Source organism: Micrasema longulum, unplaced genomic scaffold (genome assembly GCF_059751315.1).
Source record: "Micrasema longulum isolate JH-2025_06_02 unplaced genomic scaffold, ASM5975131v1 h1tg001496l, whole genome shotgun sequence".
NCBI classification, from domain to species: domain Eukaryota; kingdom Metazoa; phylum Arthropoda; class Insecta; order Trichoptera; family Brachycentridae; genus Micrasema; species Micrasema longulum.
In genome coordinates, this window is record NW_028278680.1 from 111314 (window position 1) to 138479 (window position 27166).

A 27166-nucleotide genomic window follows, 5' to 3' on the forward strand; every position below is an offset into this window, starting at 1 on the left:
AAACATATCGATAATCTTAAAATAAATAAATAAAATAGGTAACCTAATACGACATTAAAAAATAAACATTACTATATTGTCAATTGTATTGTATGAAAGTGTGAGGCGCCTAAAACGGATAAGTACCTAACTTTTTATTTAGGTGTCCCGGTTAGGGGGAAAAATAAATGGTCACGTTACCTTTGAGTCATGTTGTGTTTTTTAGAATATTAAATTGTCTCGATTCTTTAAGTCACAATATATTTAGACAAGTTCGAGTGTCAAAAGAATATTTTAGTGCATACAGTTGAATTATGGTGATTCGTTCGTACATCTAAAAATATACCACGCAGCATTGATAATGGGAGGAAACAAAGAACGCGCTGACAAGATTAAAGGAACCTAAAACGTTGATTTATTGTTTTGGAGACAAACGGAACCTGGGGCAGGTATTTATTTCATCATTGTTTTCGTATGTACAGCAAATGTATCTATTACAATTCATATTTGGAGAAGTATTGCAAAACCAGTGTCTAAATACTGTAAACACAATATTCAGGCACTGTTTACTGTGCCAGACCACATTTTTTGTATTTGGTGTGTTGTTTGAAAATGACTTCATTTACACATAGTATGATTGTATCACAAAATACATAGACGTTTTATAAAAAGAAAACAAAATTAATTAATTACATGTTGCACTATAAAAGTTTTGAAATAAATATTATTTTGACACTCTCAGAGTGTCGGCTGAGACAGTACAACTAAAATTGCATTGCATCGCATAATTAGTTATTAAAAACTTTATAATAAATTAAACATATATTGGGTTTTAATATAAAGCACACATACCTAAGGTATTAGGCAAAAACCCATCATTAGGTCAAAATGTCCAAATGATATGAAATGATTACTTTATGAAAACGATGCAGGAGTGGCTATTTCCTCTTGGTGCGAGGCCGATTCCTATTTCTGTTCCTGTGTGGAGCGGGGTGAGGGGCACCACCACCGACTAAGGGAGCGACCAGCTCTGCAAGGCGACCTCTCTCCGCCAGCATGGATAGGAAAGTGCAGATGAACTCGTCGTAGTTGTGTGTTCTGCGTGCATCATCCACCTGGAATTGTTTTTATTAGATAATACAGTGAAACATGGAAATCATGTCCCCGCAATTTGTGTTTTCCAGCCATTTATAAAGTCACATTGAATTTTGTATTATTCAGTACATTTAGTCACATTAAGTTTTGTATTATTGTAGTACATTTAAGGCTGCAGTCTACTTTTAAGGCTGCAGTATCGGGAAAAGTGCTTGCATATATAATACTGCAAAGAGTTCGAGGACCCATTATGCGAGTATTGAGGGAGAACCAGGCAGGTTTCCTACCTGGTAGGTCATGCGTGGATCATATCCACAAGATACGCTGTATTCTACAGGAGAACTAGGAACTTAATAGTTTCTTGGCTATGTGCTTCGTAGATAACGAAAAAGCGTTTGATAGTCCGTACAGACCTAGAAAACACTAGTGGCATATGGGGTGCCTATAAAACTAGTCAAACTTATCAAAGCCCTTCACTCAAATAGCGAATGCCGAATCAGAATCAACGATGTTGTCACAGATTGATTTGAGGTCACCACCGGAGTTCGTCAAGGTTGCGTCCTTGCACCGTTCTTTTTTATAATCCTCATGGACTTCATATTAAGGAAGTCAATTCCACTAGATTGAGAATATCCATCTCTTTCTCCCGAAAACTCTGCGACCTAGAGTATGCTGATGATGCGGTTATAATTGACGATTCAGTCAGGGGTCTTCAGGCCACTGTAGATAGCCTAAATAGGTACTCCGCATGCATGGGTTTAAAAATCAATATTGCAAACACCTATGTACTGTGTAACACTTCATGCCTTGATGCCCTAAATCCCTTGACTCTGTCAAACCAAGCCATCGAAAGGGTCGAGAATTTTAAATATCTGGGAGTATATGTTATGGAAAATGGCAGCTTTCAAAAAGAACTGGGAGTGCAGCTAGGAATAGCAGGCGCCACATTCAATAGTATGAAGGCTGTCTGGAGATCAGATATTTACTCAGTGAAAACCAAATAAACACCTGTTCTCCTCTACAGATACGAATCGTGGCACCTCACTAGGGCCCAAAGCGGAAAAATTCTAAGTTTTGAGAATAGGTGTCTCAGAAGAATATTGGGTGTGCGGTGGTTTGACTTTGTGAGGAATGAAGTAATAAGAGAATGGACGCAGCAAATTCCGGTGACAACTGTCATCAAGCGGAGGCGATACGGTTGGCTTGGCCATGTGCTGCGGATGCCTTCTTAGAGCCTTAACCACGGTGCCTTCTTTACAAGGCATCAGGTTCTTGACGTCCTGGACGTCCACTGCTGACTGTTCGCCGGCAGTTCGTATCAGAACTATGGGACGCGAACCTGACTCGGGAGGATGCACAGGAGCTGGCAGCCGACAGGGATGCTTGGAGGATCTTTGAGGACACCATATGGTCCAACTAGGGAGCGGACATGGAATAATAATAATAAACATAATCACATAATAATAAACATTTTTTTTAAAATTCAAAATCATCATCACGGTAGGGTAGGTGTACCTTGTACATGTTTCTCTTGTCGTTTTCATCGTTGAGGGCTTGCTTGCACTGCTGCACTTGGCTGTCCAGCTCTCCCAGCAATGCCGATAGCTCCGGCTTGCCCAGTGAGCCTCGCGCCTCGCCCTCGGAGCTCACGCCCCCCTCCCCAGCCGCCACCACACCCACAACCCCGCCACCCGCAGCACTGATCCGGACCTTGCCGTCGTCAGGCTCCGACTAAGACATAAAAAAAATATTATTTTCTATGTAGCCTTTGCCGGTGCTTCATATCTCGTGTACTGCTTTTTATCTGCGTTCTTCTTCCTCAAACAAAGTATCCAAACGGTTTTTAAGCTAGCTGACTGAAATGGAAAAGAGAACAGTTGTCTATCTGGTCTAGTCGTATAGCCAGTTACTAGGCTTAGCAATTTATTCCAGTCTGAAACCATCCTGCTGGAAAGGAATTTTTTAAATTGGGGACGATAGAGCTTCCAGTTCTGTTAGACTTCCATTTATTCTGTTCCCAAATAAAAGGACACTGGAATAAAGGATACCGAAAATTTGTCACATGTTGCCAAACAATATCAAGAGGATATGCGGTAGCGAGCGGTTTTATGAATAGGTATATTGATGTTTTTTTTTTTAAGAAAGAGTATCAGGAAGAAATTTTCATTGTGGGCATATTTTCCTTTTCTTAAAAAATATTTATCATATTTGTGTACCGTACATCCGAAGACGGCAGATAAAACTAGGTGTTTTTAAGGGTTTTTGGATGGTCCTAGCTCCTATAAAAGGTAATTTATCATTTTTAAAAAAAACAACGAACGATAAGGATATGCAATGGTGGATATCCATAGTGTGTAAAACAAATTCATTACTTTACTGCCATAATCCAGGGAGGAAATACGAGAACACATTTGTACGAAAACAAAGTCAGACCGCGCATCCTCTTAAGAATATCTCGTTGAATGCGGGAGTGAGCTCAAATTGTGGACGGTGGAGAAAAAGTTATTGTATTAACAACTTAGTAAATCAAATACGTAGTTAAAATTATTAATGCAGGTTAAGTATTAGAAATGAAAACATATATAAGAATCTGCTGATAATTGCATGCTTGCAATCCAGTAGGACTTAAAAATAAGATTATTTGTAAATATTTTTTAAATAAAAAAAACTGTCATCTGCCTTACTTTCAGTTCTTTGGTAGGTATTTGCACAGTATCTTCAACACTACTGGATGGCCGAATTAAGAAGAATTTCTTGGCTTGAGTAGGTGATGCTCCTGGATTACTCGAAGTAGCTGAAAAAAATATAGTTCAATAAATGATGAATAGATTGTAACTCAAATTTATTGGGTGTTAAACATAAGTTGTGTCAATTTTTTTCCAAAAATGGTAAAGGTAACGACGTATCATTTTTTAAAAAAAATCTCCTCTACCGATATTGTGTTTGCTTTTACATTATACATATTATTTTATTAGATTACAAGACTTCAAAATGGAATGTCAAGTAGACAAAAGTGAGTAATTTCGACACCTCCTGTACATGTTTAATCAAGGGAATAAAGCTGCCGAGCTTGTCGCGATATTTGCGCAGTGTAGGGTGAAGATGCTATAAATAAAAAAGACAGCTTGTCGATGGTTTTTGCGCTTCAAAGACGGTAATTTTGACCTCAAAGACATGGGGCGTTCCGGACAACCAGTGGACTTCAATGAGGATTTAAGCAGTCCTCATCTTAAGCACTTATCTACAAAGATTTGAACACATACAAAATACATTAAGCATTTTTATGTATAATATTTATACCTTCATCTGTTGAACTGTCGTAAGTACACAGTTGTACACTCATAGTAGAGATGAAATCTACAGGGGACAAAGATACACATTCCATGGGTGGATTGGGTACTCCTTCTGTGTTTGTTTCTTCTTTAAGAGGCTCTTGTAGTGGTTGTTCCTTTTCACAGGTATTTGGAGTTTCTGTAATCAAACCCAGAGCTCCTCTGCGTAAAACAAGCGCCTTGGACCACACCATAGGGGTCCCTATTTGATCTCGAGTTTAATAAGAGAAATATGTGCAATTTCAATGAAATACAACACAATACATGAAAAAAAGAACTAATTAAAGAGCATTTCATGTAACATATTCGATACAATAATTTGTTTGAAATAAATTAAAGATAAATGCTTAAAAACAGAACAGTGATAATTTTAATTAATTAAATTAATTTGTTTTTTACCTAAATTTGCGGCAACAGGAGCAATTGGTGGATGTTCGGCATCACGTTTTGCTTTCAGTTTATCCATCTTTTGTTTGATTTTACATAGTTGACGAAGTGCATTCTGTAGAATACTCTTATTGGATTCTAAGCCCTTCAGTTTTTGAGTTATAGCGAGTCTTCTATCAGGAACAACCGCCATCAAGTTGAATCTGTAATCAAATACATTTTTGTAATATTGAGGAGCCGTTCAGAAAACAATTTCGCTTCAATAACATTGTAGTTTATCCACACATAAAAAAATATACAGAATTAAAATAAAAAAAGATATAACATAAACAAATAAACTGTGTAAATATAAGAACTGGGTTGTGGTCCCATGGTAGTATTGCAGAGAAACAGATCAGAAGTCCAACGTTCATACCCTGCTCTAACACAACTGGATTCCCATTTTATAGCAGTAATTTATGACTAAAAATCCATCTCACGAAACGTTACGATAGACCCAGCATCCCTGATCTCTTTCGGCAACTCATTGAACATCTTTAGACTTTTAGGGTAGGTAACAATTGTTCTGAGTTGGCTTGATTCTTGTTTTTGGGAGTCTGAATTCACTCACGTACCCTTGTAGGATAGCAATGAAATTTGTTATTACGCCAAACATTACTGAAACATTACTGAACAATTAACTCTACTTACGTTATTTAAATTTTCTGAATTAACACATATTACTTATGTGACTATTTCAAGTTCTCAAATATTAATAATTGTCAAAAGATTTTTCTTTAATTTTCACTTATTGACTGCATTTTATAGTGTGTGATAGATAAAATAATACCTTATATCGTGGTACTGTTCCCCGGTATCCATGCCGAGACGCTCCGACATGACCCTGCGGAACTGGTCCGTCCAATCTTCGTCAGCTCCCCATGGGCCATGGTCCTGAGGATACGGCTTTAGTCCATCCAGCTCGAATAGTCGCCCGTGGATCGGAACAAAGCTCACAAAGTGAAATGCTTCTCCTGTGATAATTAATATGCAAATAATCATTATCAAACCATATCCCTTTCAAATTTATCACACAGAAACCCCAATAAAATAATCATAATTGAGGATTGTTTTCACAAAGTGAAATACCTACAAAAAAAACTAAATGTGCTTTTTGACGGAAACTGATTATTCTTTATGAGATCTATCGATTGGTGAAATAAAATTTAAGCAAAATGATGTAAGTGCTAAGTTGTAGCGAGTCGAAATGGATTAGATTATTATTTAATTGAGTAATAATATGAAAATATTTCAGAAATAACATACTAATACATATGTAGGCATACAAAATATAACAAAAAAAAAACAGTTCATAATGATTTCATGCAAGAGTAAACATATATGTAATATAAATCAACTTTTCTGTACATTCCCATCACAAAATATGTGAGGTAAACATTCAGAAAGCTTTTTTTTTTTTTAATAGCTTCGCTTCGTCCGAGTATTTTAATATTTTATATGTTGATTCTAAGTATATGAGTTAGGCTGTAGAATTTCTATAATTTTTGTTTTTGTTAAAATCCTAGTAGTTATTTTTTTATCATAAAAAAACCTTTTACTGAAACTTTTACTTTATGTAGATATTTCATTTTGTGAAAATGGTCCTCAATTTTCATATGCTGAAAAATTGGCATAATTTTAGTTTTAAAATTTAACCACTTACATTTGACAACATTAACACTTATTTGAACACGGTCATTTTCAGTGTCATATTTTAACAATTTTTTTTTGACAATTGAGATTTTCTTCGAAAAATGTAATAGTATATTAAAGATAAACCTAAATATATATATGACACATTGGCATAGCAATAAAAGGGTGAAAAGAAAAACAAAATAAAGATATGGTATTAAGACATGTTAACTTTTTATTCTGCTTTTTCGAGTTATGACTATTTTACCAGCTGCACGATATGTACATTAAGGACATATTCGGAATTTTAAAATGCCTACGTTTATTCATTAGAAATCAATCAGTCAAAAAGAAAAAATATATTGCAATATAGTGATAAATGCAATATAGTGACCCTGATAATTAAAAAGAAAAACTTAACACATGTTTGCACAAAAAGTAAAGAAATAAAATAGCAATTAGGATTTGCATTGTTAATATTTTTCAGAATTAATTTGATTAATCGTTGATACTTACAAAAAACTTTAATAGGAAAAAAGTTCAAAATATCATACTATTTTGTGATTAAGTATTATTATACTGTCAATGCATTTAAAATATAACAAGTTTTGATTTAATAAAAACATTATGAAAAACTGTAAATAAAATCATGGAGGAAAATAAAGGTGGTTGCTCAACGATGTTTTGAGTTTGTCCAAATTTTTGTAGACAAGGACTAGATTCGACCCCCTAGGGAGCTGTTAATATTAACATAATACAACAGAGATGAAGAACATTTTAGAGAAGGGAATACAGAAGTCTATATGAATCTCACCCGCAAAAATAAAGGTTTCAGCTCTTTAATTTCACAAACGCCAACAGATAGAAAAATCGAGGGAATATAGATGTTCAAATATAAGTAGAATAGTGAATGTTACACAGTGTGTGAAGTGGCCATTTAAACCAGCCAATAAAAGGTCACAAGCCCTGTGGATGCCTAGACTTCTATATTCCCTTCTCTAAAATGTTCTTCATCTCTGTTGTATTATGTTAAAGGTGGTTGAAATGACATTGAAATGATAAAAATGAATAGGGTTAATGTGCCTCTAGATGGACGGATAAAGATGATTAGATGGGACCTTATTACGAATGTGATTGGTTGAATAACACAACAATAAAAATTATAATAAAAATTAGGGCCAATTTATACATTTATAATACCCATAGCCTGGGCAATTTACAATTTAGTTTTTGCTTAACATATTTAACAATTATTTTTCAGCTAAATTAACATTACAATAATCTTTACAAACAAATTAGTTGTCAAATTAAACAATTAGTTCAGAACAGAGGTTACATATCTTTGATAGGCGGAAATAAGAGTAAAACTGCAAAAGAGTAATTTTTGAGGAGAGCAAAAAACCGCTATTATGAACCCTGTTTGGACCTTTTATGAGCAGATTTCTGAAAATATTTTATTTTTCTATTTGGCCTACTAGAGTATTCTGATTATGTCTTATCGCGTAAGCGCATGGATATTTTTTTGTATGACGTAATTAATACTAACATTTTCTTGTACTTGTATTTAAGTTTTGAAGCTTTAAAGATATACTTTTGCCTTATCATTATTTTTAGACTTTTGTGTCATGAAAATGAAACAATTTGTATTGTGTTTGTAAAGTAGGTAAAACAGGGCGCTTTAAGAAAAATACATTTGGGTATGAATTCATTTCTTTGAACAATGCTATTCGTATGTAAAGCTCTTAAATTTTTAGATTTGCTGCGTAATATTTCTTATTAAGGAAATAGAACTTTGACATGTTTTGGAATTACGCAGTTTTGTTTTAGACGAATTTATTATTTACTATGGCGTCTTCACGCCAGGAAATTTGTTTATAATAAAAACTAGTTGTTCTCCTTTATAAGAGGGGAACGCGGGCAGATTGAGGCAGACTGTAGTCAGAATTAAGAGACAGTGTAACATTTTAGTTTGATCAGTGGAGTGTGTACTAACGCCGTTCCCCCGCGGGGGTAGGCGGAGAGGATAGAACGCCGTATTACTTTGTCTTTGTATACGGACCTCGCTTATTCTATTTTTATACGCCTTTTCTTCGCAAGTTGACATCTACGCCCTGTTTTGATAGTGTTGTACTTCTAAATAAGTGGAAAATAAAGAAAATTCAAATCAAAAGTGTTTTTCTACTCTTTGATTTACGAGATTGCCATGTTCCAGTACCATTAAGACGAAACAAACCCAATTATTTATTTTTTACAGATCATTTCATCTGTGTAACCAACAACATTACAGTAATTTGTACAAATAACATACACCGCAAGACAAAAAAAATTACGAGTTTACCTGCTACCGCGCCCCTTGACTTTACTGAACCCTTTTTCTAAGAAATCCTTTATCGATACCTCTTTCTTTTGTTTAATAAATTAAGGACACTATGTGTCACCTTTCTACAATATTTACATTTTAAAATGTCTCAACAGTCTTGTTTTACCCGCGTTTGAGTGAACATAACACAACAATCATGGAAAGTGCAAAGCAAATGTCGATTGCGATAAAATCCAAAATAATCACATTGTCGCAAGAAAACATATCTAATTGTGAAATATCTCGTCGAGTTGGGTATTCAGAAGGTGCAGTGAGGTTTTTATTAAAAAAAATCCAAGAAACTGGATCCATAGAACGGAAAAAAGGAAGCGGACGGGGGCGCGTGACATCTGCCCGAGATGATCGCTTAATAAAAAAAATTGTTATGCGCGATCGATTTTTAACGGCACCTGAAATACACGCAGAGGTGCAGTCTACCAGCACATCAACATTTTCAGTAAAAACAGTGTCCAGGCGGCTGTTGGAGCATGGTTTCCAAGCACGGAGTCCCGCAAAGAAACCATTACTCACGGACAAATGAAGAAGGCTAGACTGGATTGGGCGAAAGAGCACCAGAATTGGACCTTGGAGGATTGGCAAAATGTTGTTTTCTCTGATGAATCAAAATTCAACCTTTTTGGTCCAGACGGCAGAAAGATAGTTCGACGAAAACGTGGGGAAAGATATCATCCGTCGTGCGTCACTCGAACCGTTAAACATTCACCCTACGTGATGATTTGGGGGTGCATGACAGCATACGGTTTAGGACCTCTAAATTTTGTACAGGGTACGATGAATGCCATTCAGTACAAAAAAGTGTTAAAAAAACATATTATTCCAACAATCGAGGACATTACGCAGTATACCGCGGACCCAATTTTTCAGGACGATTCTGCGCCGTGCCATAGAGCCCGCACTGTGAGTACAAATCAGTGGCGGTATTTCCATAGAAGCCCATAAGCCAGGCTTGCCTATTAATTTTATTTAAAAATTACCAAATCTGAACCAAACGCTTAAAAATAATTCTTTCGTTGTTTAAATTTCGCGCCAAATGAGAATTAGAGATCTGTTCGACGTTGGTACTGTTCCCATCCCGGATCCGAACCGTATGAAATCCGTGTGCGCGAACGACACTATGTATTCTTATCTCGCTCACGCACGTGGGGTTCTTATAGGGCTTATTTCACGGTGCAATTCGCATGTAAACAAACAGTAAACTCATAAAATGTTTGTCTGTATATGTTGAGTTTTATATGGGAATCTGAAGCCAGCTTCTTTAAGGTAAAGTTGGCAGAGAGCGTATCTTGTATTTCGTATCGATCAAACTTTACGATTGTTTATTATGCTCTTTTTTACGGAATTTTATAATTTTAAACGGTTATTTTTATCTTCATTGATTAAAGACCCGTACTGGTTAAGATTTATGATAATTAACTTCATTTTGTGCAAACGTCATATATAAAAAGAATTCGGAGATGGTCGACGTTTCTTTTTTATTTGCCTATCTACTATCCTTTTCCTTTTCCAATATTCTATATCAATTATAATTTATCTTTATTATATTTATTTATCTATGGGTTCCGATGACTATTATTCAACTCTACGCATGCTATATTTTATTAATGCTACTTGTTGGTAATGGTTGATATCTGAGGAATTACTTTTATATAAAAAAAATTGTGTTTTCTTTTTTTCGTTTATTTAAAAGAACTCAGAAAGATTATCCTATGCATATTTTCATAAAATATTGTTATTCGTCATAATATACCTTTTGGATGCTTTGTAGACTGTACAACTGTAGTGAAGAAAGCATACATCATGTTTTCACACAAGTGAATTCATCACCATTCCTTTTCCGCACCTAATGGTACATAGAGCACTGCAATCGCAGTATATCTTAATTTTTTTTGCTACATGAAGGTAAGATGATCAGTCTTACGCTTCAAGTACCAGTCCAGGGACTATGACACATTCTAGTGTAAAAACACCTTTTTAAATAAGTATTTCAAATCATCCATGTCGGGAATCGAACCCGAGACCTTTTGCATGGTAGGCAAATGCGCTGACCACTATACTATGAGGCCGTCAGGGAATTGCACCACATGTGAATTAAAAATATATATATATGGGCTTGCCTTACTCGTAAACCCTAGGCACGCTACTGGTACAAATATATATATTTTTAAATGCATTTTGTGACCACATGATAAATAATTTATTGTTTTTTTATAGATCAATGAATTCAAGGAGAAAATTGGCTTAAAATCGTTGACGTGGCCCGGGAATAGCCCTGATTTGAACCCGATAGAAAATTTATGGGCGATTATGAAAAAAAAAGTCGGGAAAAAAAAATCAAAAAACATTGAGGAATTAAAAAAAAACTTAATTCAAGTTTGGGAAGAAGAAATAACATCAGAAATTTTAGATTCGCTTTACGCTTCTCTAAATAATAGAATTTTACATGTTATAAAAAATAAAGGTGAATTCACTAAGTACTAAATATTTTTAAATGTTATAAATATGTTTAAATGTAAAATACTTTAATTTAAAATAAAGCGATAAGAACCTACTTCTTAAATATGAATTAAAAAATAACATGTCTTTTATTATTCCATCACAAACACTCGACCATAAATGAACCGTTATGGGTCTCTAAGGTTCGGGTAATCTGATACCTGATATATAATGGCAATTTCTAAGTACAATTCATGAGTAAGATTTTTTATTTTAACCTTGAAATAACAAGTAGTCATCACATATGTCAAACAATATAAAAAAAACTAATTAACTCTTAAAAGACTGTGCTGAATAATCCCTTTGCAGCCGGTGGTGTAACACAATGTGACCACAAGCATAAGTCGAGATATTTTGAAATGTAAGCTAAAATACCAAATTATTTACAATGGTATGTGTTAAAAATGATCTTTATTTAAAGATGTTACATAAAAAATATAAAATTAAAGCATATTTATGCAAAATAAAGTTAGAAATTGTGTTCATTCCTTTTAAAATCCCGCCATCAAGCGCTGCCGCCCGCGTCTGGTTGTCGACTGAATTCCGAATTACACTTACGACTGAATTTAGCGGAAATAGATCAACCGGGAGACTAGAAAGTATGCTATGCTAATACAACTCTTATTTGAATGCAAAAAAGAATATCAAATTTTTATTGCAAATAAATACTAGATTTTATTAGAATAAATAAAAACGCTGTTAAAACATATTCTTAGAATAATATTGAAATAAAACCTAAAAAAATAGCAAAAAAAACTTGTAAGAAATAAAATAATAGTACGTAATACGTGATATAATCAAATCATAATTAAACATACACAAAAATGACAACGTAAACACGTTTTTTAAAACTAGTTAGGAACAAATTTTTTGAACACTTTAAATGAAATAACTTTGCACACTTCCTTGGGTACACTTCCACTTATTTGTTTGACCAATTAGCGCTTTCATCCTCTAATGGACATCTTCAGACTGGTGAATATTATACAATGTAAGGATGATTTATAGAAATCAAAATATTATCTTAAGTGTGGAAATGAGTGGAAGTGTACCAAGTATTTTTGATTAATAACTTATATGTAAATGTATGTAAATATTACATCATTACAATGAAATTCCATCAAGAATTGTCAAAAAATAATTTAAATCAGATAAATTGTGAATAAATTGTAGAAACATTTCGGGAACACGGTGTGTTAAATACAGCGTCAGCACAGTATACTACAAAAAACTTCACGCGACTGATGTGTTCTCTGTCCCACAAGTGGTATAATTCTGTATCGTGCTCTTTCGGTATTGTTTTCTCGGTCACTCAAGCTCCGCCCCTAACGAATAGTGTCCTTGTCGGTCTTCTGATATGCTATATTCTCGTGCTCTTTCTTATAAAATTTAATAAACCACTTATAATACTGGCATCTCTTTCGTTTGTTTTAATTTATTTTACAAAATGAAGAAATTGTTTTTTATAGAAAAAGCCCGTGCATTTTTTATAAAAATGTTTCCTTATTTTTGTGTAAAAAAGTCCATATAAGGATTACAAAAAATATGAGTTGGTTATTTAAAAAAATAAGAGAGTTATTAAATGTTTTTTACCCGAGGTAGACATCCGTTACCGCATAGCCACACATGAGTTAAATATCAAGAATAATTCATTATATGTCAATTTTAGTTTTTTTTGAGAACTCGTAAATTTATTTGTCTTGCGGTGTACATAAATATTCAATACATACTACTTGAACCAAGTAAGATGGGACAGAAATGAGTCTACTTATACTACTAGAACTAACTTATACTATTTGTACCACTCAATGAATGATAGAAATGAATCTACTTATATTACTGTAACGATCTCGTACTATTTGTGCCATTGAAAATATGAAACAAATGCACATACGTATTTGATTAAAACCAAAGTTTAATAGGAACAAAGGTGTTTAATTATGTTTTGAGTAGTCGCATTAGTGTACTGTAAATACCATTGACGAAGGTGTGTGTATGTATATATATATTTATATATATAAAGAATATCCGTAATAAGGTCCCCGACTGCCCTCACGAAGTAGGACGATGGTTGTGTAAGTAATGAAAACCAAACTTAACTAATAGACAACCTGTGAACCTTCCCGAAGACATGGCCTGCTTGTCCGTCTTCCTGCGGGCCTGGGGTATGGCGTGGGAGTTGTGTGCGCAAGCTAGTTCGGGCGTGTTACTGATAGCCCAGCCCTTGTTTTCAGGACTCATGGCTGTAGTGTGGACCTAGCGCAAAACAATAGTAAATCATTAATATTAAACCGGAAATATTTTCAGTACCTATAGTGAAATCTTTAAGTTCTGGATTAAGCCTAAAGGGAGTTTATAAAGTTGACAAGTCTCAACAGAGACTGAAAACATTCTTGATATATAAAAACTTTGTTATTGGTGTTACACATTTATTCTACTAAATTAACAAAACTATAGTTCCGAGAGAGCACTCCTCTCATAGATGGGTGATACAAAACTAATATTATAAACACATCATATTGTTTACAGTTTCATCATAAAATATATTTAAAAAAAAAACAAAATAAATCAACAGTAGAAACTAATGCTAGATCGGTGGGTGGGTATTCCACTTATCTTAGATGGGCAAAAGAATGTCAAGTGGAATTCAGTTTGTCGAATATAAATAAATGTGACAGTAAAAAAACTAAGTTTAATTTGGTATGTGGGTTCAAATTCATTTGGCTAAGGTGCTGACAACTGTGGGTCAATGTCTAAGGGGGTGACGAGAGAGGTGAGGGTTGTCCAACATCATATTGTAAAGGGCACATGTGGTTAAAAAAAAAAAGGGATTATTATTTTCATTGTAATGGGAATTAAAATTTAATTTTATAATTCACCGGGAGGTGTTACGAAAGTCGAGGGATTTTCAGGAGTGATAAAAAATATTCTAAACTTATTGCAAGTCTCCTCTTCTAGCCCGGATTTCTTCTGTGAGAGGTCTTGTGGCTGTTATGTCTTAATTTAAAAAAAAAAACTTCTTTATATATCAAAAGTCTAGCAAAGACATAAATGGGTGGAAATAATCCAATTGAGATCCATAAAAAACGAATGTTGTTTGTAAACATTCAAAAACATTTTTTTTATGAACAAAAAATAACATCATTTTTTTGTATATGCATTATCAGTGAATGCAGCCCTGGCAACGATGAGAAAAACATTTACGATTCTAACTTTTTTCTACTTAATAACTAGAAGATTTTAAGATCTATAAATATGCTCATGGCAAAGATCTACATTTCGCTGAAAACCGAACGTAAAACGGTCATGTAGTTTTTCAATCCATCGAGGACACAGATACGAACATCGCCTTTTATATGTATATATATAAAGATTTGTAACACTCAATTCAATTTTGATGGAGATATGATATGTTAGTTCTTTAGCTTCTTAGAAGACCTAGGTAGCTAAGTCCAATTAAACCGTACTATACCGACTCACAGAGCAACATTTGTCATGACGTTTCGCAGTTTTAAAGACATCCCTATTCAGACATTTATAAAAAAACCTGTCGAGCGCAAGAGAAAATCATAATTAATAAGCTTATTTTATTCCCAGAATTTGTCTATTAAAAAGAAAAACCGAGCATTAACACATTCAAACTAATGTAAGAAAATATCTTATGAGCAAAAGGGCATATGGATAACGGAAAAAAAGTAAACCTTACCTTGAGCCTGCTGAGAGTGTGCCCAAGATGGATGTTTGGACAATTTAAAAGAACAGAGAGCAAGGCATGTGTCGCGCAACTATTCGGGACCATTTGCTGGGCAAAAAATATGTTATTGACGGCTTCTTCATCCTTAACAAAACTTTCGATTTGATCCACGACCTTGCGTCGAGATCTGCGTTCTTCAATCCATCGAAAAAGGAATATAAACCCGTAAACTGGAAGATCTAATGGTTTGTGAAGGTCGTATATTTCCTCAACTTGAACCGCTTTAACTCCAAAGTCCTCCAATAACAATGTGAATAATCCTGGATCACTTTCCAACTCCAACCATCCTTCCGTCAAACTATTAAGCTCTACCGGCATTTTAAACGATGTCGAAATAATTCATTTTAATAGCGTATGCATGACGAGTATGGTATGTGTACATTACAAATAAAATCGAAACATGACATTGTTGGAAAGTAGGTGCAAATGTGCTGCAATGTATTCTCAAATAATATGTGGAAGTTATTAAATGCGAAAACGGGAACACACAACACAAGAAACTACGATCGCGCAAACCGTAGTCAAAGATATATTCGAAATTGATGAACAAGAAATGATGGAGGTGAAAGGCAAAAGTGGGGAAATATTAAGCACACAGTATGATGATGAATTGAGTTATTTAAACATCAAACTCAGTTGAAATTTATGAAATTCAACACAAAAGCGCAAGAAGTACACACGGAAACGTCGCAAACGCATAATTTCGTATCTATGGCGGGGGAATTAGGGATGTTACGTTACATCGATATTTTCAAAACATCGATACAACGCTAAAAAATATCGGATAAAACATCGATGTTCGTTAAAAAAAAAATCATCGATGTATAGAAATGTCGATATTTTTTTTTGGCAATCGATGTTAATTCTTCGATACATCGATGCACCGATGTTTTGGTGGGCGATGTTTCATCTCTAGGGAGAATTTGGAATAATACAACAAGCAGAGATGATTATTTGATCTGGATTTAAAGTTCTTGACACTAAAAAAACAATAGATAAAACAACAAAAACATGAATTTAGACAATATTTCTTATTCATTTTGGGGTGTTTTTATTTTCTTTAGAAGTAGTGCTAGTTTTAATCAGTGTCGTGGTATTTTTTTGCGAATATTTAATTACCAATGTTTATATTAAAGTTTGTATTTATAAGGTAGTATCTTATATTATATTATATGAAACTCCATTAATTACGAGATATTTACACAAAACTTTAAATACAGGTTTATTGATTGGGGGCAGGAGAGTCAGAATATTTTGGCAGGGAGTGGAAAGTCAATATAGGAAAGATGTGATAGAACTTCACGAAAACAATAGTTTATTTGGCATCCAAAAATTTTTTTTTCTTTCATAAAGCTGACATAGCAGACATTCGCACACAGCAAAATCTCGGACATGGATTCTAAACAAATCAGAATCATTGCAGTGGTGTTCAATGCGCACTGTAACTATTTCCGTAACATTTGGTTCAAGATGGAAAAAAAATGCCCTTGACTTCGAAAGAGGCAGCCCAATACTCTTGCCATGTTTGTATGAAATTGCTTCTCCTTCATCATAACGAGATCACATTATAGTACTATGAAATCACCGCAGGCAAAAATTCTAGAACAGACAGCCTGCTTCGCTAATGCATCCACTTTTTTGCTACCGTGAATACCACGATAACTAGTTATAGTTCTACATTATCTCTGACCACGATGGCTAGTGATCCAATACATAACAATATTTTGATATGCAGAGTTCGTCCTCGAGGTAAAAGGATGGAGGGGATTGAATAATTTGTAGAAAAGAGACAACTCAAGGAATCCGACGGCTATAGTATATGTCAATATGTTCTTTCGTTCTCGGTTCATTTGTTTAGTCTATGGTGTTGAGTGTTCGACGTTTGACAATAAACGTCAAACCTGCATCAAACGTCAAACGCATGCCGCTTTTAAAACAAAAACGAAATTGGTCAAAAAAGTAAATTTGCCATTGAATGGTACTTGTGATACATGTGTATTTTATATAATATGCGTACGTCTGCAGGTCTGTACGTCTGTACCATGAAATAAAATGTCAAAATCACAGTCTGAGATATTAAAAACACCAGATAGAAAACTCAATAAAAGTTCATCGTTTTCACCAATAGGTACAAATCATTTTGAAAAAAAAATCTAACTAGCTTTGCTAAAATAATATAGCATTTTGTTTAACCATTTCAAGTGACCCCAACACGGGAATTGATCGGTCCTGCTAAAACTGCCCATACTCACGTATGCACATACAACTCCTATATCCAGCAATGGAATCAACTGCAGAAGAAAGGACTTGTGTTGAGCAGAACAGTCCAGGCACTTAAGTTACACGAACTAATTGGAGGAGGTTATCCTCCTCAACTAAAAGCACTGTGTGATTCTTTATTGGAGGCCACTGATGGATTGGAGTATATTGTCCAAGGTAAAATAAGCTAACACGTTTTAAAATAAGTTAACCTTACTGAAAAATACAGTTCTCAGTGTGCTTTTTTAATTATTTTTTTTAATTACACTAGTTTAAATATTAATGAACTTATTAAGGCTTTTTAGGCCATGCCCGTGTCAAGCCATAATAATTAACAATAAACATACATAGCAAAATTAATGAGATTAAATTATAATGACATGTGATGCAATAGAATAACAATCTAGAAAAAAAAGGTATAAGTAATAAATCATAAAATTCCAAAGAATACAATGCAAAAAAGATAATCAGAAATATTTAAAAAAATATAAATTATACAAATTTAAATTCACACGTAGTCAAATATACAAAATTATGGCATCATTAAAATAAAAAAGTAATAGTAAAAAATAGCAGTATTAATTAGAACCAGAACCTGGATGAGTGTTTTTGGCTACTTTCGGGGTAACTTTCTTTAAAAGTACATGGAGTGGAGATTGGTTTGTTAAACCTTTTGCCAACCATGCCTGAAGTCTGAAGTCAGAGGTCTGCTCGATAGACGGAAGTTGGTAGCATGATGCATTTGTTTTTTGGGTAGCCTGACCTTTTTTCAACTTTGTTGTTTAAGACCCATAAGATGATTTTCACTGCAATATTTCACAGTCCCTGGACTGGATCTAAAGCGTAAGACTATTCATCTTGCTTTTATCTATCAAATGATCAAGATATGCTGCAATCGGAGAAGGTACTAATTACTAATACAGTGCCCAAAGGGGATATAATGATTTGTTTATAATCCTAGTTATGTGTATTAGTGATAAAATGTAATTTTTTATCTGCTGAAGATTTAATTTTATTTTAGGAATGCAAACTGTTTCAAAACAGTTGAACGCTTTGAGTAAATTATGTCCAACATCAGAAGCAATAATTAATACTTGGTCAGCGTCTAAACTAGCTCTGGAAATTAATAAATGTACAGACATGTTTGCTTCTGAATATCAGTTGAAGAAAACCGTTACTGGTTAGTATTATAATATTTAAGCATATATTGGAACAATATATATTTATATTTTATTTTTTCTTTCTTATGTTATACAAAAATATTATAACCGTCCATTGTTTATTATAGGAGCAAAAATTCATTAACATTTTCTTGTATACCCACGAACAGGCCATGCCATGCCTTTGTGGGTTTTTTTTGTTTACTATTTTTCTATTAATATGTATTTCGTTGATATGTAATTATGCTTTATTTTTTTAATACTCTGTTTTATTATTATGTTTATTGTAAGAAAACAAAAAAAAAAAAAAAAATGTGCATAAAGTAGAATTTCAATATAAGTACTAAATTTGTTTTGTTTTGGTAAGTAATTGTACAATTATTACTTTTATTATGTTTAATACTCTGGAACCTCATTTTACACACGGTGGAAACCTTCAACGCAGTACCGTGTAAAATAAAAATACTTTAAAAATAATAATGGTGAATAGGTTTCCTTGAATAAAAATCAATTTGGGATTTTAAAAAAATGAATTCATTTACTATTTTTTATTGTACATTAATTTTATTAAAAAATATAATTACAACATAAGTCACTTTCTGAGTTCGTGCACCCATCACCACCTGTATTCCTAGACAACAACAGTTTAACGGTAACTACAAAAGTCAAATATCTAGGGCACATACTGACTGATGATTGTAAAGATGATCGGGACATAGAGAGACAGAGAAGAGCCATCAATGTCAGGGCCTCTATGCTAGCAAGACGCTTCTTTCAATGCTGTAACGAAGTGAAGAAAATCATCTTTACTTCGTAAATATTTTATAATATTTATTTTTTTCATGTCTAGAGGAATGAATTCAGGTCTGAAAAGGTTTAAGGGTTTCATAATCGGATATCAATAAAATAAGATGGATATATTATAATGTAATTTATGAAATGTTTTCAGAAAACATTGGTCATAGTAGAGACGAGTGCCTTACAGAAGCCTATGTGAGTTCCTGGGAATACAATTTGTACATTGACATCTCCTCCTTGCATTTTTTCCAAGCTGAAATAGGTCTGTTTGATATAGAAAATAGTTGAATACAATAATTCCATCAATATCTTGATATATTTTATGTACATATGTGTATATTTTTATTGTAAATAAATTTGAATAAAAAATGGTATTTTCTTATTTTTCCACTTCCGCTCCTAGGTAGAGTATGTGGACATAACCAGACGCCTCCAGGAGGCTCTATTGCCAGCCAGCACTCTTGCCTCCTCACACATCAATTCTGCGTACCTTAATTCCCTTGGATAAAGCTGAAAAATCGTCATCGATGGCCTTCCAGGATCTTCAATTTTATTCACAAATAATTTATTTATTTATATGGGATTAAAGTCCTGTGTTGAGTTGGGATAAATAACATACTACAGTAATATGCCAATAATCATCATCATCCCCCTATTTGCACCCAGTGGTTCATAGGGCACTGCATTAGTACACCAAGTTCTGTGTATCTTGATTATTTTTTTTATATTTTTATTTGATTTTTTATTTTATTTCATTAGAAAGCCAACAGACATTTATACATTTATAAGAATCAATTATACCATATATACATATGATAAAGTCAAATTAGAGGCTTCCACATACTATTGTTATTGCAAATGTCACATAAAATTAACTAATCATACAAAACTTATAATATTACTAGAAATGTAAATGTAATACATATTATTCAAAATATATCTTATTTTGAATATTGGTCACACAGTTGCACATTATAATACGAGTATATAATACAACTATAGTTGACCATACAGTGTTCATTTATTATGTGCCTACATACAGAACTGCACATAACCTGCATAATATAGGCTGCGGATTCAAGGCGCAACATCATAACTTGAATTATTTTTGGAAATTTCACTTTTAAAGGAAGTTAAAGATATGTTATTAATATCAATACAATTTAATTTCTGATTACACATATGGCAGATTCTATTTACGAATATTTAATAATAATTAATTAATTTTGTTTGTCTGTGCTCTATATTAATTTGTTAAGTATTATAATATATTAAAATGTAATTGCCTAGCTTGGAACGGGGTATGTACCCTTGTTAGCTGGGCAAAGTGAATATGGAATTGTATTTTGATAAAGAGTGTGAATAAATAAATAAATAAATAAATAAATTACATGAAAGCAAGTGATCTGTTTGGGATAGCGAAATATTGCAGTGTAAAACCAGGAGTTCAAGTTTAGGTCCCAGGTTCAATTCCTGGTAGGGTCTATGTGAAATATTTGTTTAAATCCTACCTATAGTGCCACATTTATATTATTATTGTAAATAAAAACATAAGTAAAAAATATAATGTAGGACGTCAATATAAAAACAACAAACAATGAAACAACTAACTCCGACAACACCTATGTAACAATATGTCTCGTACTTGCTGTGCCACAGGGAAGTTGAAGACCAGGCAGGCCCAAAATGCGATGTCAGTGCTGATTCATCCACACTACAGGAAATGAACTGAATGAAAAATTCAAAGGCAGCTGACACAAGATTGGAAGAGACTTCTAGATTTAGCCGAGGCCAACCAGGGGCTGTCGAACTTATAATGAACATAATGACAACAATAATATTATAATAAAATAAAACATACAGTTCTAAAATAGAACTAGAATCCTGAACGGATGTTTTTGACTCAATGACTGCTCTCGGGTAATAATTCTGAATAAGGAAGTGAAGTGGAGATATGTCCGCCTCGTTGTAAAATGGTTGGCGCATTCACCTAACATTCTTGAGATCCTGGGTTTGACAGGGTAGACTTGAAATGTTGATTTTAAAGGCTTTTTGAACTGCAGTATTGTTCCTGGACTGGCACCCGAAGAGTAAGACTTATTACCTTACCTTAATGTAAAAGATGATTAAAATATGCTCCATTTGATTTACAAATGCAATGCCTTAAGCACCACTGGGTGCGGAAAGAGGGATGATAATGATCTGTAGGAATACTTTTATATTAAGTATAATAAAACTCATAACTTATGTATGTTTATTGAGTTTTTCTACCGACATTTCTTGGTGGAACTGCATTTTAATTATAATAAAAATACTTTATAGTTTTATTCCACTTTTATTTATAATTATTTTATTATTATTTTTTATTTTTTTTACCAGTGACCGGTCTGACGATGTTGGTCACGACGAAACCCGGTCACTGGTAATAAAAAATAAAAAAATAAAATAATTATAAATAAAAGTGGAATAAAACTATAAAGTATTTTTATTATTATAATTATGTATGTTTAAGTTACGTTTTTTTATTTTATTGTTCATTTTATAATATAAATAGTATAGGTGTACATAAATGAAATATAAACTTAAATACCTATTGTCCTTAAAATGTAACATGATTAGAATGACAGTTGTCAGAAAAAGTGACGACATAACTTTGTAGTAACGTCAAAGGAGTTATTTATATTGACCCACGAAAAATAATTTGTGTCTGGCGTGTTAATTTATTTTTTTAATACAATGCTTGAAACATAAATCAACATTAATATATAAAATCAGCTTTAAAACGAAAATAAACCTAATTATTAACGACGTTCTTACAAGGTTACATCATTTTGCAAAAACGTTAGAGATGGGACAAATTGATCAATGTAAATTGATCGAATAAAAAAATAATTCACTTGACGTTATTCATAAAAAAAGTATAAATGTCTCATTTTTTGGTGAATAATTGTGTTAAACACACTAAAATAGGCTTGTTTTTGCGTTTTTTATATCAATTTTCGGAAAAAGAGTTTCATGATTGCATGAAATAACTGATAAAATCGATTTGATCAGTGATCAGTAATTTCCCATCACTAATGAAATAGTTTGACAGCTGTCATTCTAATCAAGCTATATTTTAAGGACTATAGCGTTTAAAACTTTCTGAACATTTTGTTAAGTATCTCTGTACATTAAGTCTTCTTTGTTTATTCTCACATGTAAAAATATTTTTTAAAAGTATATTTTTTAGTGTCCTCGACACGAGTAACCCCAGTGAGGTCACATCATTTTATGGATAATCTCTGTTAATAATGGAAAAAAAAAATAATTGTAAAAGAACACTACGTTCCTAAGTAAGAACAATTTTCTGGAATTTGCAAACCACCTGATTGAAAATTATCACAATTTTAATAAAGCATCATCATCATCATCATCATTCTAATGGTGCATCGGGCACTGCATTGATAGACCAATCGCAGCGTAACCTGATCTTTTTTTTTTTACATGAAGGTTAGGTGATCAGGTCTTACGCTTCAGGTGCCAGTCCAAGGACTATGAAATATTCTAGTGTAAAAACACATTTTTAAATAAATATTTCCTGTTAACCAGCGGTGTTATTCTGAACCGCTCTCGCGGTCGTAGAAAACACTTTTATCTTGTGTATTTACATACAAAATACGCGAGGTAAAAGTGTTTTCTACGGTCGCGAGAACGTTTGGAATATTACTCCTTGGCCCCGATTACAGTGGGAACTCAACGGAGTTATCTTCGACTGTCTATAAAGAAAAACCGATATTTGTGTACGAAAATATTTGCATAAACATTCAAAGTGTCTTCGTCGGTAACCTATAATTGAGTATGTTTAGAAGAAAACAATGTATGCATATTCTGATTTTCACACAGAAAACTTAATTTTTCTTTGTAGATAAAATTGAAGATAAATGTTAACTTCCTATTGTAATTGGGGCCCTGGTCGGGAATTGTAGGTAGGTAGGTAAACGTGCTGACCACTACACCACAAGGCGGATATTTTAATAAAGACACAGGGTACACGTTAAAAAAATATTTTAAAAATTGACAACTCAGTACCAGCTCATACTAGAATTTTTGCTGATTGGGAATATTCTGTACTAATAAGATATGTAATGTAATGTAATAATAATAATAACTTAAGAAATTAAAAACGCCGTAAATAATATCAAAGAATCAAATAAACAATATTTCCCATAGTTCGCTCCTGTCTAGTTTGCTGAAAACAAGTGCAAATGATGGAATTACAACCCCTCCCTCACCCAAAATTATTTTGTTTTTACGTACCGTGCTATCATCGCTATGATTTTTTAAAAGTTATGTATTTCAGTGCTTGAGAAGAACAATATAATAATTACCTAATAAGTAAGATGGTTCGATTTTATAACTAACATTGAAGTCCGAGAACGGACGCAGCAGCCTCCTATAACGAGCATTTTGAGGATGCGGCGGTGGACCTGGCTTGGACACGTGCTGCGCATGACTCCTAAACCCAAGTTGCTTCTTCTTTTAAACCTGCGAGCTTACGCCGTCCTGGAAGGCCGTCGATGATAATCTTACGGCTTTATTCGGCGGAACGAAGGGGCGCTGGATTGACATGGGAGGAGGCGAGAGTGCTGACTGGCAATAGGGTCTCCTGTAGGCAACTGGTGATGTCCACATGCTCCACTTAGGAGTGGATGTGGAATATAAAGAAGAAGACGAAGAATTTTAAAGTTACTCCGCTCGTGACGTCACTAGTTGTCGTCGGTGAGTTTGGTTGCCATTTAAACATAGAATCCTATAGCTGTTAAAACGCACTAAACGTTGAAAAAATGTCTATTCGGAATCCGGAAGTTTATCATAAAACATAACAATGCTATAGTTGATTGGTTCACAAGAACTTGTGACGTTTTAATATAAAAACGATTTTGATTATTTTTTCATTCGTTTTCGAGAAACTTTGCCGTTACCGCGTGTAAGAAAACATTTTTATTTCCAATTTTCCATAGAAATGAACTTCCTCATGAATTTGTTGCAAGGATTTGGTATCAAATAGTATTTTTATTTTGTCATTTCAACAGCAAACATGTGATTAATTTTAATCAGAAATTACACACAAATGATCTGCACCGCTTCCAATGCTATGCAGAGCAGATAAGAAAAATTATGCAGGTAAAATATTGTTGAAAATATTAAATATGTAGTTATCAGTAGACAAAGCTAATGCGTAGTAAACTTGTTACAGAAGTAAGTCTTATTTCTTATTCCATATTATATTGTGCTTGTTCACGGAGCCTATCTTTCTGTACCTAATCCTTAAAACAACATGAAAACAAGCTACGAAATATCCCCTGTCCAAACAATGGGAATCAGAAGTGGCTCAGTATATTCATGCGAAGTCAGTATGGAAGTATAGAGTATCGTCAAATAATACAGAAAGTAATATAACAACTGTCAGTCACAATGTAGCAATTAGCAATTTCAATTTTTCTCCGGAACAGGCATAATTATCTATCTTTTAGCTGCGTACAAGTGGATTCGTTTTTCTTTGTTATTAAATGGGCTAAAATAATCATTTGGTTTTGGGAAACATTAGTTTTAGAGGTAGATATAGAACATAATTTTAATTTAGCTAGTGTTGAAATTATCTAAACGAAACCAGTAACATAATTTGTTTTGATTTTTATGGGTTAAAGTATTATCGCTTAATTAATGCTGAAAATTTTTTAACTGGTCGAGCGTGTTATTGAAAAGTTTTTCATCAATGGATTCTCTTGGTAAGTATTTTCATGCATTTATTTTGAAATCATTGATCTAACTTGAAATGCTTATTCGTGTTCCTACTGTTGGGTGATATACTACCTATTGCATCAAAAATACTCAATCAAATCAAATTTCGCCAACACCAACAAACGCTTTAGCTCTTTCAGTTTATAAAAGTCGATGGAAGAGTTGAGGAAATGAAATGTGAATAAGCATAAGACGAGTACTGAAAGTTACACAGTATACGGTGTGTCAAATGGTTACTTAAATCAGCCAATGACAGGTCATAAAGCCGGTAAATGCTTAAACTTCAATATTCCTTCCTCAAAAATATTATTTCCTTCTGTTGCAATAAATGTATGTTTAAAATTATTATTTTGTAAGCATATGCTATAATTATTCTAAATATATAATTATTCTAAATATATAATTATTCTAAATATATAATTATTCTAAATATAAATATATATTTGGAATAATTATTAGATATATTTAGAATAATTATATAAATGACCTTGTCGAAATGAAATTCCGACCGAATAATAACTATGTTTTTAATTACAAATACTTATTTATTTTATTTTATTTGTTGATTTGTGCGATTATATAATATAAGAAACAAAAAAATAATATGTCTTCACTGGGAAAACCCGCGCCGAGGACACATAACAATAGGTATATATTTTTTTTACACGTTAGAAAACTCATAGAAAACATAAACGGAAGGTATATTGATAGAAAATATCAAACAGTAATAGTACGTACCTATATTTGATTTATTTTTGAATACCTGTATATTAACTATAAATTACCGAACGTTCAAAAAACAAAAACGTAATATAAAGGTAACCCTTCTACAACACGGTAGACAGGTTCTTATAAAATGCTGTATCATGTAAAACCGTGTTATATGAAACTCAAAGCCAGTACTAAAAGACGGTTAGGTTCCTAATAAATTCAGAACAGTTTTTTGTCAATAAAAAAATATCATATTTATGTGCCAAACATAAAAAAAATAAATTAGTTTAATCTTGATTTAATGATTTTCTTCCTCATCGCTTTTCGATACAGCTAAACGTAAACGTTTTTCCTGTTGAATAATAATTAATATACCTTTATAGAACCTTTTTTATCATTTGCGCTCTCCGCCATTTTTAAAAAGTCTTTGATTTTTATTTGCTTGCTGTACCGCAATGTAATGTATTCATAGATTTTTTGCTAGGCTTTTTGCTAGGCCTTTTTGTAATTTTAAAGTCAATGATTTTATTCCACAATCTTTATCACTGTTCTTCTCCTCGAAATCGATTTGAACGTCTGAATAAATTTCTAACAAATTTGATTCGTCAATTCATCTTATATCAATACATTTTAAACATCCAAGGGTGGTATTCTGAATGCAAAAGCGCGCGTAAAAATCGCATATATAACGCATACGCGTAAATACTTAGTACTAAATACACGCTAACAGTGCGATGTATTCGCACGTTCAGAATACCAGCCCAGGGCCCCGATTACAATTTAAGTTAACAGAGTTATATTCGACTGTCTATGAAGAAAAAATGTGCGATATTCATGTGCGAAAATGAGTATATTTGCATGCACATTTAAAGTATGTTCGTCGGTAACCTATAATTGAACATGTTTAGAAGAAAAAATGTATGCATATTCTACTTTTCATACAGAACATTTTATTTTACTTTGTAGATAAAATTGAAGATAAATGTTTACTTCCCACTGAAATAGGAGCCCAGGGTCCATATTCTAATGGGAAGTTTTATCTACAAAGTAAAATTAAGTTTTCTGAATGAAAAACATTTTTATTTTCTAAACATATTCAATTACAGATTACAGACGAAGACACTTTAAGTTTTCATACAAATATACACATTTTCCTACATAAATATCGATGTTAATTTATACTGTCTCGATATGTACCGATAAAGAATGCGTTTATAATCGCGACCCAGGGGTGGTTTTTTGAATTCTTCTCTACCTAGAGAGTGGTTAATTTGGGGATTTTTATTTTTTGAATGCGACGACACTTTGCTTCATATAATGGCCACACTGATGATTAGGCGTCAAATGATGAATAAAACTGTTT

General features: G+C 33.1%; 3 protein-coding genes across 6 annotated transcripts in view; 2 read left to right on the forward strand and 1 right to left on the reverse strand.

Moving 5' to 3' along the window:
- Nucleotides 1-367: 367 nt before the first annotated feature.
- caly (ubiquitin carboxyl-terminal hydrolase calypso) lies at nucleotides 368-15804 on the reverse strand. The gene is made up of 8 exons (XM_088236060.1): nucleotides 15044-15804; nucleotides 13449-13593; nucleotides 5623-5806; nucleotides 4806-4996; nucleotides 4375-4545; nucleotides 3759-3868; nucleotides 2590-2805; nucleotides 368-1094 (listed from the first exon to the last, which is right to left on the reverse strand). Exons 1-8 carry the CDS (start codon nucleotides 15407-15409, stop codon nucleotides 918-920), a joined length of 1560 nt encoding a protein of 519 aa, XP_088092186.1. The 5' UTR covers nucleotides 15410-15804; the 3' UTR covers nucleotides 368-917.
- Nucleotides 15805-16932: 1128 nt separating this feature from the next.
- Nucleotides 16933-19672, forward strand: LOC148275168 (cyclin-dependent kinase 2-interacting protein-like). The gene is made up of 4 exons (XM_088236072.1): nucleotides 16933-17219; nucleotides 17294-17527; nucleotides 18372-18530; nucleotides 19460-19672. The coding sequence occupies exons 1-4, from the start codon at nucleotides 17144-17146 to the stop codon at nucleotides 19594-19596; spliced, it is 606 nt and encodes a 201-aa protein (XP_088092198.1). The 5' UTR covers nucleotides 16933-17143; the 3' UTR covers nucleotides 19597-19672.
- A 4830-nt stretch (nucleotides 19673-24502) lies between these two features.
- The window catches only part of LOC148275169 (uncharacterized), a 166059-nt gene continuing 163395 nt past the window's right edge, over nucleotides 24503-27166 (forward strand). For 3 of the 4 annotated variants that reach the window (XM_088236078.1, XM_088236077.1, XM_088236076.1), the window contains exon 1: nucleotides 24685-25079. Coding sequence is in view for 1 of the 4 variants with exons in the window: in XM_088236076.1 (XP_088092202.1) it covers nucleotides 25067-25079 (13 nt within the window). In the remaining 3 variants the exon portion in view is untranslated. Of the gene's footprint in view, nucleotides 24550-24684; nucleotides 25080-27166 lie in introns of those variants that run through there. The other variant, XM_088236079.1, reaches the window with a different exon arrangement.